This window comes from Sarcophilus harrisii, chromosome 2, assembly GCF_902635505.1.
Source record: "Sarcophilus harrisii chromosome 2, mSarHar1.11, whole genome shotgun sequence".
Taxonomy (NCBI): Eukaryota; Metazoa; Chordata; class Mammalia; order Dasyuromorphia; family Dasyuridae; genus Sarcophilus; species Sarcophilus harrisii.
Window position 1 is genome coordinate 232,060,197 of NC_045427.1, and position 20,302 is coordinate 232,080,498.

At 36.7% G+C, this 20,302-nt stretch overlaps 1 protein-coding gene across 1 annotated transcript in view; it reads right to left on the reverse strand.

Moving 5' to 3' along the window:
* The window catches only part of LOC111718583, a 97,732-nt gene that overhangs the window by 31,440 nt on the left and 45,990 nt on the right, over nucleotides 1-20,302 (reverse strand). Inside the window, exons 5-8 of the mRNA XM_023494503.2 lie at nucleotides 18,954-19,090; nucleotides 17,356-17,526; nucleotides 13,364-13,838; nucleotides 12,062-12,224 (exon numbers count right to left, since the gene is read on the reverse strand). Of these exons, the coding sequence (XP_023350271.1) occupies nucleotides 12,062-12,224; nucleotides 13,364-13,838; nucleotides 17,356-17,526; nucleotides 18,954-19,090 (946 nt within the window). The remainder of the gene's footprint in view (nucleotides 1-12,061; nucleotides 12,225-13,363; nucleotides 13,839-17,355; nucleotides 17,527-18,953; nucleotides 19,091-20,302) is intronic.

Genomic DNA, 20,302 nt, shown 5'->3' on the forward strand with positions numbered 1-20,302 from the left:
TCCACTGATGGTTCATCTTTGTCCTCCAGACTCCAGCCAGACATTTCCCAAGGCTCAGCCCACTTCTTATCTCTATTATCTCTCTTTCAGAATTAAGGAATTCATCCATTTATACAGTCTTAATAGCAACCTCTAACAGCTCCCAAATCCTTACTTCCAAACCTGTTTTCAAGTCAGTAACTAGCTTATCTATCTCCAACTGTTTACTGGGTATTTCCATACAAATGTTTTGCTTGCTTCAAAGTGAGCTAGGTTCCAAGCTAAGCTAATGCTGTAACATACACACACACACACACACACACACACACACACACACACACACAAACATTAATAAATAAGATCCTTAGAATTTTGAATTTGTCTTTTATTTTAATGGAACCATTGCCCCAGTCGCTCAAGCATGCAAGATTGGAGTTATCTTTGATTCATTTTTCTCTTTTATCTATTACATTATACTGCACAGTTTATAAACCACTTTATAGACATTTTCTCTTAAGGTCCTTACAACCATATTGAGGTAGGTTAAGAAGCAAATTATCATCACCATTTCACATGTTTCAAAGTATTCTTTAGAATTATCTGTTCAAACTATACACTTGATCCCCACCTATATATCTCTATGTCAAATTCAAACAAACAAGCAAATAACAAAAAAGAAAAATAAACTCAATTTCAAAAGCAAAAGGCATTAAGTTCAAAGAACACAGCTAAGTAAATAAGAAAGAATTGAATCAAATTAGTAAATATTCTGACCATACACATACAAAGTGATGATATCTCCCACACCTTTATGGACATGATCCCCAAATTCCCTTTGATCCCTATACTTTCAGAACCGCAATTCATTCAGTACAAGCTCACCACATAAATGGCAAAGCTTCTTGAATTTTTTCCTCCTATTTTCATCAAAGTAGACTAAAGAGTACTAACTCCACAGGGCTGCTGATGCCTCTTATCATGGCTCTGGAGTCACCATAAAATTGGAAGGTATTAGATTGATGAGGTAGCAGGTTAGCAGAGAAACTTTGAAGCAATAATAGAATTTATAATACTCCCTGGGGAAAGCAGGGAAGGGCTTGGATCTAATCTTCTCAACCTTAAATAGGCCTTTTGTTCTTAAATAGACCTTTTGTTCAAGGGGACTTTTGATTACAGTCTCACCTCAAGTCTTTAGAAACCCCATCTTTACCCGATCAGAAAGCCAAGTTTTTATTTAATTTAAATTTAATTTAATTTAAATTGGCTCTTTTATTATAATTCCCCTATAAAAGATATGCTTATACTGTTGATCTTGGCTAACTTTTCCATGAATTTAGCTCTCTAGTTAATAGCATGTTTCTTGTTGTAGCTAAACTCCTTTTTAGGGTTAACCCTCCATGGTATACTCCCACCTCATGGTGTCTTCTCCTTAATGATGTCTTCTTCCTGGTTACTGCTAGAAAATTTGCTTCCCCCTTGTTAATTGCTAAAAAACCCTTTTCCTTGCTAAAAACTGTTATAGATTTAGCCTGCTCTTGGCAACATAATAAAATCTTTGTCCTTTGATTTGGAGGTCTAAGCTTATAAATTCACTTGAGTTGACTTGGTAAGCTCAACACTTTGGTGGCCTGGTACAGGGAAAGTCTGACTGCACCCCATAACTCAACAACTTCATCATGTGGCTTTTCCTGTTACCCACCATGCTTACAGACCCACTGACGAGTCCCACGTTTCCTTGGTTCTCTCTGTTTCTCCACATGCTTCTTCCCAGTCCTTTCCTCCTCTCCCCCATTACCAATCACTGTTTGATACCACTGTGCCCTTCTTGCTTTCTCCTTAAACATCTAATATTTCCCCTTTACTTCTCATGTGCCTGAGACTATTCTACATTCAATTACAAGTGATGAGATCTAGATTTTGGGATTCTGGGTCAGGGAACCAAATGAGGAGATTAGGGTTCCTGTGGTCAGGGAGTTAAATGAGGAGGCTAGTGGCAGATTTGGGGTTCAGGGAATCAAATGAAGAGGTTTGGCTCCTCTAAATCCCCTTGGGATTCAGCACAAAGTAGAGAGTTTGGGGGAAGCCCCTTCTGGCACCACAGAGGTCCTTAGTAAAGGAATTTATGAACCTGAAAAGCTAGACTGATGAAAAGAGGTTTATTATTGGCATTGGGAAGTCAGCCTTTCCTATGCATGAATAGAAAAGCTGAATTCCTTAGTGGCAAAGTCCCAACAGAGAGATATAAGGTCTTATTAGGGAAATAAGTGAGGGAGATAAAGAGAGGGTAACGTTGGAAGAGAATATTATTTCAGTGGGCAGAGGTCTCCTTGGCATGGCATGTTAGGTCCTCTGTGAGGAGTGAGTTTAAAATTGGCTCTTTTTATAATAGAAGCCTTAGCTATAAGCCGAGGCCTGTTCCCGATGGGGGCTGGTCAGCTTGAGCTGGAATTTGAATAGAATTGAATGGGTTTCTTCAATTCAATGGGAAGCTTATTCAGTAGTGAGTGTTATCAATGGGGGTGGTGCCTGTCTCTTGGGATCTTTTACAGAGTCTAGGATTGAGAGAATCTGTCCTTCAAGGGGCTTTAGAGAGAGGTTCGGGGCTCCCCTTGTCACAAGATACTCCAGAATCCTCACTCCTAGAGCTTTCTCCGTTGATTGGCAGGGGAGCTACAAGCAACATGAAAACATATGGAAAAAAACACATTTAAAAGCAACTGCTTCTACTTTTAAAATTTCATCTTGTGGGATGAGGACGAGTGTGGGTGTGCACATGCAAGGGTATATGCTTTCTTTTTCAACATGGCTAATGTAGAAATGTTTTACATGACTTCATTGTTGTTCATCTTTAGAGGATCAGTAAAGATCACAAAGGTGAGATCTTGACTTGTGACTGAAAGTCATCAGCCTCTCTCTTCCAGAGAGGAGTGGAAAAAGAAAAGACAAGATGACTGGTGATAATCTCAGATGCAGCCTTTCTAAATTAGTCTTTCCCAGTCTGTTTGTCTGAGGCAACGTCCATTCAGGGACTAAGGACTAGGTAGGAGTTGAAACAAAGAGGGCCTAATTCACCATTTCAAAACTACCAGTTTAGGAGGAAAAAACCCTCAAAGTTTTTGGCCAGAACAGAAAACAATTGCTATTTACAATTATTCTATGCCATCAGTGAGCCCTAAAGGTTTGGTTTGGGGACTGTGACTATTCAATGAAAGCAGAGTGATTTGAATTTAAAGTCATAATCAAGTAGCTCTATTTGAAACACAATAAGCTGGTCTAGAGATTCATTGCACTTCCTTAGAACCTTTTTTTTTTTTTAAACCTGTTTTTTTCAGAACTACGTTTCAAGAAATCATAAATGAAAACTGCACAGGGCAAAAGTAAAGTGCTCCAACTTTTAAGGAAAAAAATAAACTAGCCCTCAAGTAGCTCAGTATAATGGGGGAGATAACATGCAAACAAATGTAATGAGACATTGGAGACAAATAAGAAAGAATGAACAGAGAGAAGGCACTAGAATTAAGAGAGACTGGGAAATGCTTTTAGTAAAACATGGGATTCTAGTTGGGATTTAAAGAAAGCCAAAGAGGCAAATAATCAAAACATAACAGAAAGAATATTCCAGACATGGGGAACAGCCTGAGAAAATGCCTAGAGTCAAGAGAAGAGATGGAGTGTCATGCTCATAGAACAGCCAGGAGGTATCTTTGGCAAGGAACAAGGTTTAAGAAGACTGGAAAGGTAGGAGCCGGCTAGGTTATTAAAGACTTTAAGGGCCAAATAGAGTATTTTATTTCTAAGAAACATAAGGAATTGGTTTAATTTACTAAAATAAATATCATATTGCTTGCTTTCCCAGTAGAGGGAAGAGAAGAGAATTTAGAACTCAAAAAAAATTTTAATGAATGTCAAAAAATTTACATGTATTTGGGAAATATTTAGGTATGACCCATTCTCTTGAAGGAAAAACAAATACTATTGGACAATGAAAGGTATAAAAGTTCAGAAATCACTCCCATCTGTTACATTCAGAGTACAGATTTGATTGTCCATCCCTCACCCCTGTTACTTTCTTAGTGTCTGCGCTTGATCCTCCTTTCTCTCTCAACAAATCACTTTTCCAAATTCCCAATATTAAATTGATAGCTGAACTTTAATTCACAGCATCTTTCTGTATTCCTAACTCTCTAACTTTCTTCCTAGTAGCACCTTTCTTCTGAGGACAATTCTTATTTATCTTGTATTCTAGTTTGTTCTTATATACTTTGTCCCTTTTATAAGAAGTCTTGCAATCTTTTGAATTTTTGATCAAAGTAAGCAAATCTTGTTGGTGAAGTTTGGGGTTTTTTTTCCTGCAAAACTACATTTAACCTTGCTATCTGTATTAAAGAAAAGAAACAACTTGACATGTCAAAGACCTTGATGATTTGGTGACTGTCCTATATTATTTATTTTTAGGAATTGTTCTCATTGTTGCTAACTTTTATTAATAAGGGAAAGTGTGAATAAAGTCAGGGTAAAGTTTTGCTTTTGACAAAAGCCCAAAGTAGAAAAATTTTGCTAAACAACTCGCTACGTTAACAAAAGATAATTCCCTGTCTTAACAAAAAATAGCTTCAACAGAAATAGCTTCATTTTTCAACTAAAGTAGCTCAAAATGAGTAGTCCTATTTTCAAACAAAGGCAGCATGATTTGCTAATGGAAATCATCTTGATCTAGATGAAGAGAGGAAGAGAGGAAAAACCCCATGCTTTTAACTTCCTTTATTAATATTAACATTTACCAGAGGGCTTATACACTTACATGCAGTTGTGATGTAGTGGAAAGAATGATGGGCTTGAAATTTGAAGATCTGGTTTCAAGTTCCAGCTCTCTCATTTAACCTTCTGTGTAACATTGGACAAATCACTTCACCATTGTGCTTCATAACCCATGCTTCATAGATAAAGAAACTAGTACTGTACTCCCTATCTCTTTGTAATTAATCTCATTTTATTGACTGACTCCTTCATTGCCCCTTCATATATGTCCATGTCTCTATAAATGTACTCATGGTATCCATGAAAAAATTTTAAAAAAATAAAAACTTACTTAATTGGACCATTCCCATCAGCTAGTCTAGAATTCTACATTTCTTCTCCACTTCTCATTCAGTAGATCAATAAACATTTATTAAATGCCTACTGTGTATTACACATAGTACCAAGTGCTGGGGATACAAAAAGAAGCAAAAGAACAAGTACCCTCAAGGAGCTTACAATTTAAAGCAGGAAACAACATGCAAACACATATATGAAAAGCAAGATATATATATACATATATATATATATATATATATATATATATATATATATATATATGATGAACAAGAAATAATTAAAAAAGGGAAAACACTGGATTTTAAAAGGCATGGGAAAGCTTTACTATATAAGGTGGAGTTGTAGTTGGGACTTAAAGGAAGTCAATGAGGTCAGTAATCAGATCAAAAAAAGGAAAACACTCCAGGCAGGGCAGAAAGCCAGAGGAAATGCCCAGAATTGAGGGATGAAACCTCTCTCAGGCAAATTCTTAAGAAAGCTGTTTATCAAAAAATTGGACATTGAGGGAATTTCCACCATTTGGAAATGGCTGACCAACTTGTGGGATATGATTGTGATAGAATATCATTGTACTATAAGAAATGACAAGCAAGATAGTTTCACAGAAACCTGGCAAGATTTATACAAATTGATGGAAAATGAAGTGATCAGAATCAAAACATTGTACACAGTTGCAGCCACATCGTAAGGATGGTCAACTGTGAATGACTTAGCTATTCTCAGCAATACAGTGAATCAAGATAATTTCAAAAGGCTCATGATGAAAAATGCTATCCACCTCCAGAGAAAGAATTGATGGAGTGTGAACACAGATCAAAGAATATTTTTTTTAAACTTTATTTTTTCTTGGGTTGGCTGTTTGTTTTTGGTCTGTGCTGTATTTTGCAACATAGATAATACAAAAATATGATTTGCATGTCTGCATGTGTATAATCTGTATCAAATTATTTTCCTTCTCAAGAAGGGGAAAAAGAGGGAGAGAGGGAGAGAATTTGAGACTCAATTTTATATACTTATATACAACTTTATATATTATAAACCAATTTTATAGATAATTGAAAAATATTAAAAAATTGTTATTTTTTTTTAAAGCTATCTACTCTTGGTGTCTTTTCTTCTCAATCTCTTTTAAATACTCTGTAGTCTGGATTCTAGATTTATCATTCAGCTAAAACATTTCTTTCCAAAGTTACCTGTGATCCTTTAAGTTGCCAAATCTAACAGCCTTTCCTCAATCTGCAGTCTGTGTCAATCAATCTCTTCTCTAGAATACTACTGTCTCCTCTCTTGACTTTCCTAACAGTACTCTCTCTTGGCTCTCCTGCTGCCTCTATGACAGCTCCTTCTCAGTCTCCTTTGGTTCTTCCTCAAAGTCACATCCACCAATCACGGGTGTCTCCCAAAGCTCTGTTCAGGTTCCTCTTCTCTTCTTCTTCTACACTCTTTTACTTGGAACTCACATCAGACTCCATGGATATTAATGATCATTTCTAAAGATGATTCACAGGTATAGAAACTAAGCCTTAATTTTTCCTCTGAGCTTCATTCTCATATCACCAACTACCTTTTGGATGTCTCAAATTAGTGGCTCCCTATTCCTCTAAAACTTAATGTGTCATCATTTTCTCTTAAGCCTTTCCTTCTTCCCAATATTCCCATTACGTGGAAAACACCACTGTCCTTCCAGTCATCCTCTCAAGCTCCCACCGAGGCAACAAGCTCAGTGTCTCTCAGCTTTTCCCCCACACATCCAATATGTTGTCAATTCTTATTTCTGTTTTCATGACATCTCCCACATTCTTCCCCTTCTCTCAGTTTATATACCTGCACTCTGATATTCACTTCACATTGGGCTTCTGGTTGCAGTCCTAGTCCCTGCCTGCAGTCTTTCCCCATATAGTCTATCCTCCAATCAGCCATAAAATCTTCGCTTTGGCTTTTAAAGCCATACACAATCAAGCCCCTTTCTTGGTTTTGTAATTCTTTATTATCTTCCACTTTATAGTTCAATGACAGTTGCCCTGCTATTTCCTATGTACATCTTTACTCCTTGCCTTTTCACTGATTCTCCCACATACCTAAAATGTTCCCCATGCTCACCTCCACCTATGGGTTCCCCTACTCTCTTTAAAATCTCAAATCCAACCTTCTACAAGAGGCCCTTCTAGTCTTCCCACCACTGCCACCATCTCTATATCTAGAGCTTTTTCTCTGATGCTACTTCCTCTTTACATTGTAAATACCTTTGTCCACGTTGTCTTTCCCAATAGAATTTGAGTTCCTTGAGAGCAGAAACCATGCATTTGTCTTTCTTTGTATCCCTAGTTATTAGCACAATGCCTGGCACATAGAAAATGCTTAATAAATGCCTACTGATTGGCAATTGACTCATTGATCTATTTCCAACCTTCATCATGGTTAGAATAAAAATCAAAAGATATAATGTAAAGTCACAAGGATAAAAAGACAAAGTTTGCAACCTGACTGCCATTTCATTAGCTATTATTATTATTGACATATCTTCTCTTTTTCAAATTTTCAAATTTCAATCAATGCATAAGAGCAGAACTAAAGCTTCTAGATTGGCCCTTTCCATCCAAATATTTCAATTAAAACTTTTTATAAGCTTTTCATGTGCATGGGCTCATCAATATTCATAAAGGTGAGGTCATCACATCTTTAAGCATCTAATTACCCAAAATGAATTGTTCAGTTAACATCTTTAAAGGCCTGGGTATTCTGTCTTTGTGGCAAAGCCTTGCTGATAGAGAAATTAACACCAATTTTGAACATGGATTTATTTCTTACCCTTTAAGAACCACTCTTGAAATAAATGTATGAGCTTCTCATCATCAAATTAGTCAGTTCAAGGTGAAACTATTGGTCCATTTAATTAACTAGGAGACTTCATGCTAGCTCAACTTTCTATTTGTGCTCAAGTGAAAAAAAAAAGCCCCCTCATGTAGCAGATTAGAAGTGGGATGATTTGGAAAATTTGGATCCTAACCCTGCTACTTGCTATCTGTGTGACCTTGAGTAAGTAGTATCACATCTCAGTTTCCTTATCTGGAATTAACACTGTCTATGTTCTTTGTGGACTGGGATTAGACTTGACATTCTCTATGTTCTTTTTCATCTCTAAATCCTATGGTCCTATACTCAATCAAATTTTCACCAATAGTATTCACTCAAGCACATAACTTATTCCTAACCTATGAGAAGTAGATGTTAGATCTATTTGTTAAAAAAAAAAAAAACTAGAAACAAACAGGTCTCTATTTGAAGAATGACTAACAAATCATGAAATATAAATATAATATATTAGTCTCTAATAAATATTGAACATGAAGAATTCAGAGAAATAGCAGAAGATATACAATGACTACCATGATCTAAACAATAAGAACACTAAATAGTAGTAGAACTATGATGAACTATTGTATACAATATGGGTCTTGGAGAAGTGATAATGAAACATACCTCCTTAGCAATGCTGGGTAATATAAGCCAACCATTTTTAAATCCTTTTACTTGACTCCATTCCATTAGAAGCACAATTGTTCAGAAAGAAGTAGGGGATTTTGGATAGGAAATGGGTTTTATGCAGTCAGATCTGATCAACATTTTGGCTAGCTTTGCTTCAATATTTTTCTGTTATAAAAAAGGAAACTACGATGGGGGAAGAGGAAGAAAAGAAAGGAAGAGAAAGAGATTACTATGTAAAAGCAAAAGGCGTTTAAAGATTAAAATAAAACCTACCTAGACCTAGATAATCAGCTCTTCCTACAATCTGTGATCCAGATGGAAAAGTAATTAGAGGTAGAATAATTACATTAGTCTTATTCACTGATTGTTTGGTGCCAAGGGTAAGGAAAAAAATAAACTATTAATAATTGATCCTGCTTTGCAATGACATACCTTTAACTAAGTACCCCTAGCTCTTCCTGAACAGTTTCAATTACATGGAAAAAGACAGTCTGTAGCCCAGTGAGATGAGTCACATCTCAGATCTATGGCAAAAAGAGCTCTGGTTCGCAGGCACTGAGAGGATTCAACTTTTAATAATATCACATAGATGTTCAAGGAGTAGCCATCAGCTGCTGTGCATTGTGATATGTTAAAGCTCCTATCTGCTCTTTCCAGAAAGACTGAATTCCACACTGTCTAGTAGGGAAGTGCCATTACTCTACAGCAAAGCTTCTTAAACTGTGGGTCACAGCCCCTTGGGGTTGTGCAACTGCACGTGAGGGTCATGAAATTAAGATTTATTATTAGTAAATGTTTGATTTATATATTTATTTATATATCTACATATATCTCAGGCAAAAAGTGGAAAGTTTAAGAAGCCTTGCTCTATAGAACAAATATGTGATTCTAATGCAACATAGCTTTGAAAGGGACCACGTTTCAATGGAAAATTTGTTCCAAATCCCAGCTAAGAGACCTTGATGTTGGATGGGACCCCAAAAGCATAAATATTGAAAGGAACAGATGGATTGTTGGTCCCAAGTCAGAATGCATTCAGGCCTTTAAAAATCATAGCATTTATAACAAGAAGGAAATTTAGAGATCTAAGCCAACACCCTCATTTAACAGTAGTAGAGGGAGGATTTGAACCTACTCATAAAGATCAGCAAACCAGACCAAATTGGGTCTTCTTCGACCTTTCTCTTTACAGATTGAGTTTGTTCACCTGTACTTATTAGGGATTATTAACATTTAAAAAAATAATGAGATAGGAGAAGGAACATTCATCTTGGAGTCAGAGGACTTGGGATTGAATCCTAGCTCTAGTGCTTCCACACTTCACTGTGGTCCTACCCAACCTATTTAACCTTTAGGAACTTCAGTTTCCTCATCTGTAAAACAGAAATGTAAGGGAGCATAACATAGTGGTTAGAGAGCTAACATAGTTGAAAGAGAGAGAGGAAGAGTTGGCTATATTTGAGTCCTATCTCTGCCACATAATGGCTACATAACTTGTCAAATCACTTAACCTCCCAGTGCCCCAAACAAATCTGACATAAATTGCAGAATAGTTTTCCCTTCCATATAGCAACTTTCCCCATTGTAGTGAGCATAGAAAATTAAATGGGAATTTTGGGGCAGTTTTGTAGAAGCTAGAGATGAAATGAGAAGACCAATAGACAACACACAGCCTATGACCAAATACTTAACCCAAATTTTACAATAAGATACTGTAAACATCTCCATAAAAGAAAAAAAAATGTTCAGATTTCTTCTCTGGTATGAAGGGAGGATCAAAAAAATTTTACCCAGATTTCCCAGATTGCTGGGGGTAGAGAGGGAAGAAGGGAAGGAATACATAACCCTAATCCCTGCAACATAGAAGGGGTAACTGTTGTTCCCATTGTCCATTGGTAGAGGTAATTTCTTACCTCTATCTACATTTGGAGTTGCTTACACTAATGAAATCATAGGCCCGGAATCCTACATCCTCATCTACCCTAAAAACACAATAATTAAATTACCTTTTAAGGATGCTCTGAGGAACATATTTATATTTATAAAATGATATAAAAATGCAAGCTACTATTATGTCTTCATCTTCAATGATCTGTGATTGTGTCACTGTGTACCTTTCTCCTACAATTTAGGAAACAATCTATGAGAGTTACTGTGACCAAAAATAAAATTTTTAATCATTTTTTAGTGATGAGTCTCTCTTAACTTAGGCTAAACTAATCAATCAATTCATTTTTCAATCATATCTGATTCATTGTGGCTCCATTTGGGACTTTCTTAGCAAAATACTGGAATGGCTTGCCATTTCCTATTCCAGCTCAGTTTACAGATGAGGAAACTTAGGTAAACAGGGTTAAATGACTTACCTATGGTCACATAGCTAGTAAGTGTCTGAGGTCAGATTTGAACTTACACAGATGAATCTTTCTGATTCCAAGCCCAGTACTCTATCCACTTTATTTACCACCTAGCTGCCCTGTCAATCTGTGAACATTAATTAAGCACCCATTATGTGCTAAGCTCTGTGCTAGGTGATGAATGTATACAAAAATGAAATAATGCCTCCCTAAAGAGCTTACTTTTTTTTCCAGGAGAAACAACATATACAAAGATATATCCAAAATATTTACATAATAAATAAAAGGTAATTTGGGAAAAGAAGAGCCAGGGAATGGGGTTGGAGAGAGGGAGTGGACTTTATGTAAAAGTCTGTGCTTAAGTTAAGCTTTGAAGTAATCTAGTTTATAAAAGGCAGAAGTGTACTTTTCAGATACAGGACAGCCTGTGCAAAGACACTAAGATTGAAAATAGAGTATCATATGTGAGCAACAGCAGGGAAAAAAAACCAATTTTACTGAACCATAGAGAAGTGATATATAACACAACTTGGAGAGTAGATTGTAGCCAGTCTGTAAAGGCATTCAAAATCTATACAAAGGAGTTTATAAATGATAAAATTTTATTCTAAAGGCAGTAAGGATCCACCAAAGGTTTTCTGAGTAAGAGAACAACCTGTATAAGAAAAAAAATTTTGGAAGTTGTGGGGCGAGTGAATGGATGAGAAAAGATACTTGAGTTAAGACAGGTCTCTGGATAAAAGACATTCATTCTATCATTGGACTTATACTTGAAGATTTTCCAGCATTGTGGAAAATTCCCAAGTTTGTACTCTATTGTCCTAACCTTCTAGGGCTCATGGACTTCTCTGCACCATGAGGAGCCCCAAGAAGAAGAGAAGTTTAGTAGAGAGAGCTATCTTGATGATTTATTGATTTGTTTCCTTAATAAACAGAAAGAATAAATATAAAGGAGACATCTCTTTTTGTCCAACCAAGGGCTAGATATAGTCAGAACCCAAACAAGGAAAGTGCCACATCTATCTAAAAGAGAAATGATAAGTCACTGGAATCATCACCACAGGTACAATCTGCCAATTGTTGATGAGTCTTAGCAATGAAAATTAGGATATGGGAGGTCAAGCAAATAATTTTTCACTCACTGAAGTTGTGGGCAACTTTGTGATCTAAAAGAAGATGTTGGCTCCCTAATAAATTACTGTTCAACATCACAGGGGTATTCAGAGTGTGGAACTGGTCATAGAGTCTTGTCACATCGATTTTTCTCTTCTGGGGGTCACATGTTGACCAGATGGATTTTTGAATCTGAAAAACATGAGGAAAGGAAAGAAGAAAAGTGAAATCTGCACACAGTGACATTACCAGAAACATGTTCTGACTTCAGATTTTCATTCTCAGAAAGGGCAGCTCTGTCTTCCAAATTCACAGAGCCATTCCAACTCATGTTTTAATGAATCCCTGAATAGTGACAGCAGAAGCATTCAAACCTAAATAACTGGGGCACAGTACTTTCCCAAGGGTCTCTAGAACTAGATTCACTAGGGGGAAGCTGGCTGGGGGTGGGGGTGGGAAGTCAGGGCAGAATTTATCCAGGCCCTTTCCATGCACACCCTGATCCAAAGACATAGGAAAAAGAGATTGGCTGGTAACAGATGTGAGAAAGCCCGAGGCAGAGACTGTCACAAGGAATGGCAGACCCCAATTCAAATATCTGAGATGACTTATTTGAAGAGATATTCCAGCCCAAAGCAGTTTTTTGGTGATAGATTCTCATCTGTCTCTGAGATATGTGGGGCATTTTAGTTCTGAACACAAAACATTTCCCTTGAAAAATTTCTCTTTTTTTCCGATTATACTTCAGAAAATCTCTGAGCTGGGAGGGACCTCAAAAGTCATCTAGCTCAATCCTTATATGAACAAGAATTTCCTTTACTGTGTCCCTAAGCAGTGATCATTCAGTCTTTGTTTCAAGACCTCTAGGGAGGGCAAAGTCAGTACCTCCTGTGGCAGCCCATTCTGGTTTTAGATAACTGTAATTTTTTAAAAATTTACATTGAACCAAAATATTCCTCTTAGTGATTTCTAATGTATCAGTGACTCCAATAAAAAGAACAGGCATGAGTTTAATAAGTAAATCATTAGGCTAACAGAAATAATAAAAAAGACTCAATATCTCTAGGCACTGAATTTTAGAACTGAATAATAGAACTCCCTTTGTGAACTTTGATTCTACTGCTTTATTTACTTAGCAAACCTGTGTCATCTCTGCATCAACCTAGAGCTATGCAATAATTCTTCAGCATCTCCTCAGTCAATAAATAAAAGTGATATCAAGAAAATTTTCTCAAAGATGTAAAGTGAACTGGAAAAAGCATCTCTATTCACTACATCTTTATTTTTATAGTGTAACCCTTGGGTTGAATTAAAGAAGGGGAAAGACTTACCTTGTCATGAGGAACAATATCCCAGTGAAAAGCTTTTGTTCTTTCAGTGGCTGGAATGGGGTTAACAGATGGAAGGCTGGCAGGAAGAGGTGGACCTCCCTGGACTATGGAGAGACACGGTTGGAGATGGAGTAGATCTGAAATATCCTGTGCTATTGAGGTTCTCCTTTGGGATCCCGACACATAATTGAAAGTTGGAACTACATTCAGTGAAGTTGTGGAGGAATCTGCAACCAGCAAAGATACTGATTCTTTCTCCTTTCCTCCTGGAAATATGCCAGGGCCATCTTTACTGATCTCATGTTTGGAGGCCAGGCTGGTCTCTGCACATGAACTTCCATCCTGAAATTTAGACTGATGGTCTGGATAAGTCAGAGAGTATGCACAATACTGGCTGATGAGGGTGACCCATCTGTCCCTCATCTCAGTGACATCCTCCATTTTTCTAATCAGGGTTGTGGCAGGAATTCGGAATCTAAAAATAAAAATACGTGTCTATTTTTCTATGGGTGTAGAGTTAGAACAAAGGGACTATAACAAGAGAGGCTATAGCATTCATTAGGCACATGACTAAATAGGATCCAAATCTGTGAAGTTGGGATAATGATTTGCTTCTTAACCTACCTCAATAGGGTTGTTGAAAGGGTCACATGAGAAAATGTCTATAAAAGCTTTGTAAATCATTAAATAAAATATAAACATGAATCATCATCATCATCATCATGATTATTTGTACAAAGAACATGTTGATACCAAATAAAGAGGCAGTATGGTGAAATAATTAGGGTTTTTGGAGTCGGGAAGAAATGAATTCAAATCTCACCTAAGATACTTAGTAAGCTGTGTGACATTGGGCAAATCATTTAATTTTTTCTAGATCTGTTTTCTCATTTAAAATCTCACCCTTTTTTCTGGTTGAATTTCAGAAAATCTCTGAGCTAGGAGGGACCTCAGAAATCATTTAGCTCAACCCATACATGAACAAGAATTTCCTCTACCTGTGTCCCTAACCAGTCTTTGCTTCAGGACCTTTGGGGGAGTGGGAGGAGAAGTCACTACTTCTTGTGGCAGTCCATTCTGGTTAAAAGAGGAATAGTATCATGGATTCGGCACAATAGTTAAGACCAGAAGTGTAAATTCTGTCTCAGGCACTTCCTTTTTGTATTACCCTGGGCAAGCCACTTAATTTCTCTGTGCCTCAGTTCCTTAGTTTCCTCACTTCCCAGGGTTGTTCTGAGATCAAATGAGTTGACATACATAAAATAATTTGTAAAGCTTAAATTGCTATGTAATTGCTAGCTATTATTGTCATTATTATTAGAAGAAGAAAGAAGAAGAAGAAGGATTCAATAATCTCCAAAGTCTTCCCTAGCTCTTAATATGTGATCATTACATGTATGTATGTATGATTAAATCTCTTCACAGTGATAAGGGAGAGAAAAATATTCTTCCATAGTAGATTCTATTCTGTCTCCCCTCTTCCTCCAGCTTCCATAAACTCCTAAAAAATCCCAGAGCTTAATCAGGCTATGGATCATGTCAGTCCCCTGTTCAGAAGTCTTTGATTGCTTCTTTGTCCTCCAGGATATAATACAAACCTCTCAGCTTGACATTTAAAGTCCTTCCCAATCTGTCTTGGTTCTATCTACCTTTTCAAACTTATAACACATTATTTGCCTTCATATCCTTTTCCATTCTGGCTAAATTGACTTATTTGATATTTCCAAAATCAGGGCTTCCATCTTTCTCCACCATACCTAGCTACAAGCTGGTCCCCTACACGTGGAAGGTTCTGCCTTCTCACCTCTACCTTAGAATTCTTAGTTTTTGAGGTTCAACTCAGGCACTTCCTCCAGGCAGAAGCCTTTTCTGGTCCCTTTAGGAATCATGCTCTTTCACCATCCCCAACTATCACACATATTCTTATCTTTTACAGGTTGTTTCCCCTACTAAAATAAAGAAAATTGAGAGCAAGGATTGTTTCACTTTTTTCTTGTTATCCTCAAAGTCTACCACAGTACCTATAGTACATAGTAGGTGCTTGATAAATGTTGGTAGGATTGATCACATTACTTACTAAATAAATATCTGAGGTACTTTTATCAGGGCTGACAGAACACAAGGAAATTAAGAACTCATGAAACATTTTTAAACCAACCTCCTGCCTTTCACAGCCCCCTATTAGATGTTGAGGAAGATACAAGGTTTATTAAGACAGTTTTCTCATAGAATGTACTGTCTAGCACATATAACAGAAAAATATTCTATAAAATAGCATTTAAGTGTAGAAAAATACAAAAAAAAACAAAACTGGGTGGGATAGAAAGGAGAAAACACTAGTAATGACCCAGATAGAAATCTTCCCAGAGGATAGCTCATTTGAGCTAGGCTTTATAAAGAAAAAGAAATGATTCAGAAAGCAAGGAAAGTATGACTTCATCAAATTATAAAAGGGAAAAGCACTGACTGGAGTGAAAGAATCTGCATTCAAAATCTGCCTCTTATGCTTTATTCTCTGGAAAATCTTAAGAAAGCCACTTAACTTCCTTAGACCTTGATTTCCTCATCTGTAAAATAAGAGGACTAAGTTAGATAGTATCCCAATTCCTTTTCAGTTCTATATCTGTGATTCTGTGTCTCTAAGTCCAAGATGGAAGGAAGAAATGGACACAGCAGAGGATTAACTAGTAAGTAAATGGCTTTTTTTGATCTAGATTTCTTTTCTCCTTCTCTATGTCTATGTCCCTGACAAGGCTTAGAATACGTTGGTGTTGGGTTTAATGATATTTGAAAGGAATATAAATCTAGCTGGAGTTGGGGAGGAAGGAGAGAAAGAGCTGTAAAGATCTCAAAGGAAGAAATCAAGGAAAAAAATGGCTTCAGAGTAAGAAGGTCAAACTTTTCATCTGGGATCCAAAATACCCTAGTTCACATTTTTTGCTATTTTTGGACTCATTAGTCATGAGTTGAGTTTGCATTGAGTTTGGTGGATGCTTTAATGTAGAAAGCATTAAGACATATTCTCAATGTGTAGCATGTCAACAAACCATCTCCTCTGTTTCAATGAAGCAATCCATTACATTTGGAAGATATCTAAAAAATGCAATGGTATAAATAACATCCTGATTAACTTTGCCAAAGATAATTCTAATTTAAACAGAGTTGTTGAATGGCCTAACTTGTCAAGGGAGAATAGCACAGGCTGCTCTGACCTTTTCAAACAAAGTTAATTGCTTAGGTTTTTAAGGTTACAGAGTTGAAATTTTGCCATATATTGATTCAGAAGTACAAATTTTTTCACATCATTCCTCTTTTCCCTTGGGGGGTTGATAAGAAAATTTTCTGATGTTTCCTTCTTACCAATGGGAGAAATAGTCAGAAACCCTTGAGTTTGGGTCAACTTCATTAACTACACAGTCTTCTATGGTAGAGATCATCCAGATCATCTTGTCTCTCAGTTGACCCAAATATGTTTAAGGCATTTTTATTTCATAGACTTTTAGAACTGGATGGTAAATGAAAGTTGATCTAGTCCAATCACCTCATTTAACAGATAGGAAAACTGAGGGCCAGACATGGTAAAACACTTGCCCAAGATCACACAGGAAGCAAATCTCTTCATCATACAACTTCGCTTAAACTTCAATGCTTCAAGGATGCCCGAGTCCATTAAGTTGGATTTTCCTTCCACCAATGCAGACCACAGCCCTTCTATTTCATTAATAAATGGTCTTCATGAATAACTTTGTCCAAAAACTATTCCTCACCAGAAAATGAGGATTCTTCTTGAATTTAACTAGATGGGACCTCGGATAAGATAGCCCCATGGTTACCTCTCAATGATACAGTGGCATTAGAGTAAATCTTGAATTTAGGATAAAGTTTTAAGTCTGTTAAAATGATTATAAATAAAATAACTCTGAAGATGAAGAAAAGAGCCTTTAGTTATTCTCGTGGTGATATCTCAAGATAGAATATATGAATCTACTCACAAATAATTGTCTTTTTTAGCCTGGATTGAAAATTCATCATATTGGTTTTCTTTATGGACTCTCACATCCAACAACTGTACTATTTTTGCCTCCAGATCAGTTTTCTCATTCTCTTCATTGAGGTCAAGAGGATACAGTATGAGTTGTCTTTTATGGAGCTGTACCAAACACCTGAGATAGAAAAGGAACAGCTGAGGTGAAAAATATTTTTTTTCTTTCCACATTTTACTTTTTCCAACCCCAATGATTCTCACTATCCCAGGATGTTTCCAGTAGCTGCTTGGTGGATATTGCCAAAGATACTAGGGCGAAGTTGTCAGAAGAGCCAATTTCCACTCTCACTGTGGAATTGGTGAAACACATTGCAAAAATAAAGCATTAGTTCAGGGAAAAACTGAAGGCTTTTGCCAGAATCTCTTGGATAATAACCAAACTCTCAACTTGACCGATGGACACAATCTCAGAGCATCCCTCAAAGTGGTGGTTGCTTGCTGAGTGTTCAGGTCTGTGCCTGAACACCTTTCTAATGAAGACTTTCACCACTTAACAATGTTGATAAGTAATTCCACATTCAGACAAAGGTGTATCTGTCAGAAGATGAAGGATATGATTATTCCACAGATGTTAATTATATATAGAACACTTTACAAATCCAAGAGAGCCCTGAAGCATAGGATGTGACCAACAACTGACTGGCATCCACCTAGTTAGCGCCAACCTTCCTTTTAAGACTTGCCTGGTCTCCTCCATATCTTGAATTGTCAGTACCTCCCCCAACAGAGAAATAAAACTTAGGAGAAATTAAAACAGACCCTTCTTTGAAAATGATCCACAACCTGGCTTAACCCAATTATATTAATTTAAGACTGAGAATTTATTCCCTCTACCTACCATGAGTCTTTTATTCCAGCAAGAGAAATAGGTGCCGGGCAGCTATACAAAGACTGTGATGATTCTAATTTGAAAGAAAATATTGCAGGCATACACTTCACAGAAAGTTATATCAAAGCATTCCCTCTATGGATTTTAATGGCAACAAGAATGCAACCTTTGTTCCATGGGCATAAAAGATATCATCCAGAAAATGTATGATCCAAAAGGGAAATGGGTTGGTCATGGATCCAGAGAGAGGGATGACAGATGGAGAGCCACAGTGTTTTGTTGTTATCCAAAGAATATTAAGAGGATTTAGAGAAGACTTCCAGGACATTGAATAGTTGCTCAATGTAGGATTTCAAGGAGGACAGAGACAAGAATCACACATGTTTAAGAGGGTATTAATGGTTTGCAATCTATACTAGTACCCCACAGGGATGTGATCACAGATGCGCTGATGTACTGGAATACAGTACAACTTACCCAGTGAATTGGCAGGTAGCAGGATAATGTTAATTGTTCATTTTTATAGTTGATGGATATATTAAGAATGTACATAGACTATTAGCATTCAAGCTTCTCACAAATAGGAATTATTTCATTCATTGTATTTGTATTTCCAGCACAGTGTCTGCCAAAGAATAGGCACTTAAATATTTGCCAGTTGATTGATTATGTGATTGAAGAATTCAACTTTGGTAAAAATTCTAATGCTTTCATACTTGACCCATTTAGCAGCTTCCAGACCATTTTGCTCCAGTTCTAGCAAGCCTTCATGCACAGCTCCATCATGCTGGTCAATCTGTCCCAAAGGGGATTCTGCAGATTTCCATAGGATCTTATCCAAAAGATGCATCAGCTGTACATGAGCAAGAGAAGAGGAAAACAAACTTTGTCAGATGCAAAGATGTTAAGATGCAAAATTCCACATTTAGTAGGAAAAAAATACTTTTTTATTTGCCCTCAAAGCAGACTTCAATGAAAAGGACATGTCAGAAAGTCTAAACAGCATTAAATTTTTTGAAAGAGCCAGGAATCAACTTGCTGATTATATGAAGGGAAGAGTTTCTCTCTGTCTTATGTTTTTAGGTGCAGTCTTGCAGGAAGATTATTGTCACTCGGTCATGGTTAATTTCTTTAAAAAGGCCACTTGCTGTCTGTGTTTAATATCATGCAGGAATTGATATTCAGGTTTAGATAAGCAATTAACTTATAGTCTCAAACTTCTATGATCTGTACATTTGAGCTAACATCTCAGATCAGATAAGAAGTTCTATAATAGCCTCCAGTTATCTATGCAGGATTAGGATTTACAAGGATCTGGGCTCTAATTAAGTGTTCAATGAACCTGGTTGAAGAGAATCAAAAGATGGTTTGGAGAGAGTGATGGATAACACAAAGAGTGGTGAATTTGTAAACTTAATTTTAAACATCAGCTTTGCCTTTTATAAGCTCTAGTCCTCAATTCCTCAATTTATAAAATTAGATGTTTCCTTCTGACTCTTAAGTCTATGATGTTAAAGTCAGGTACATTTTATAACATATTAAAGGAGGACAGATTCTATATCTAATCGAATTATTCTTAGATGTGTGGGCAACTGATATCTTTTATGTATTTTTTAAAATTATTTCCCCCCTCCACTTCATTAGATTGTGAATTTCTTGAGGTTAAGGACTAGAATTTGCTTCTTTTTGCATCCCCAGTAATTGGCATGGTACCTAACACATTGTAAGTGCTTTTTAAAGGCTTACTGACTGACTGACTTCAAGAGGAGAGAAGGGGGACAGCTATTTAGTCAGCTAACTATTGACTAAGTAAGAATATGAATAGCAAATCAAAATCTACCCAGCAAACAAAAGTTTCTTGATCAGCTGAGACCGAGTTTAGGATTGCACAAAAGGAAAATGAGCTACATTCAGAGCATTCAGGTGGGCAAAATCTGGAATGGAGCTATACTGCAGAGAAAGATAATATTCTCAAGTAGACCAGAAGAAAAACAGAGAGTCTACACCCAGTCTATGTCATTCATAATATAGACCTTGTAAAACTTTAGTCAGAAAATAGACAGGT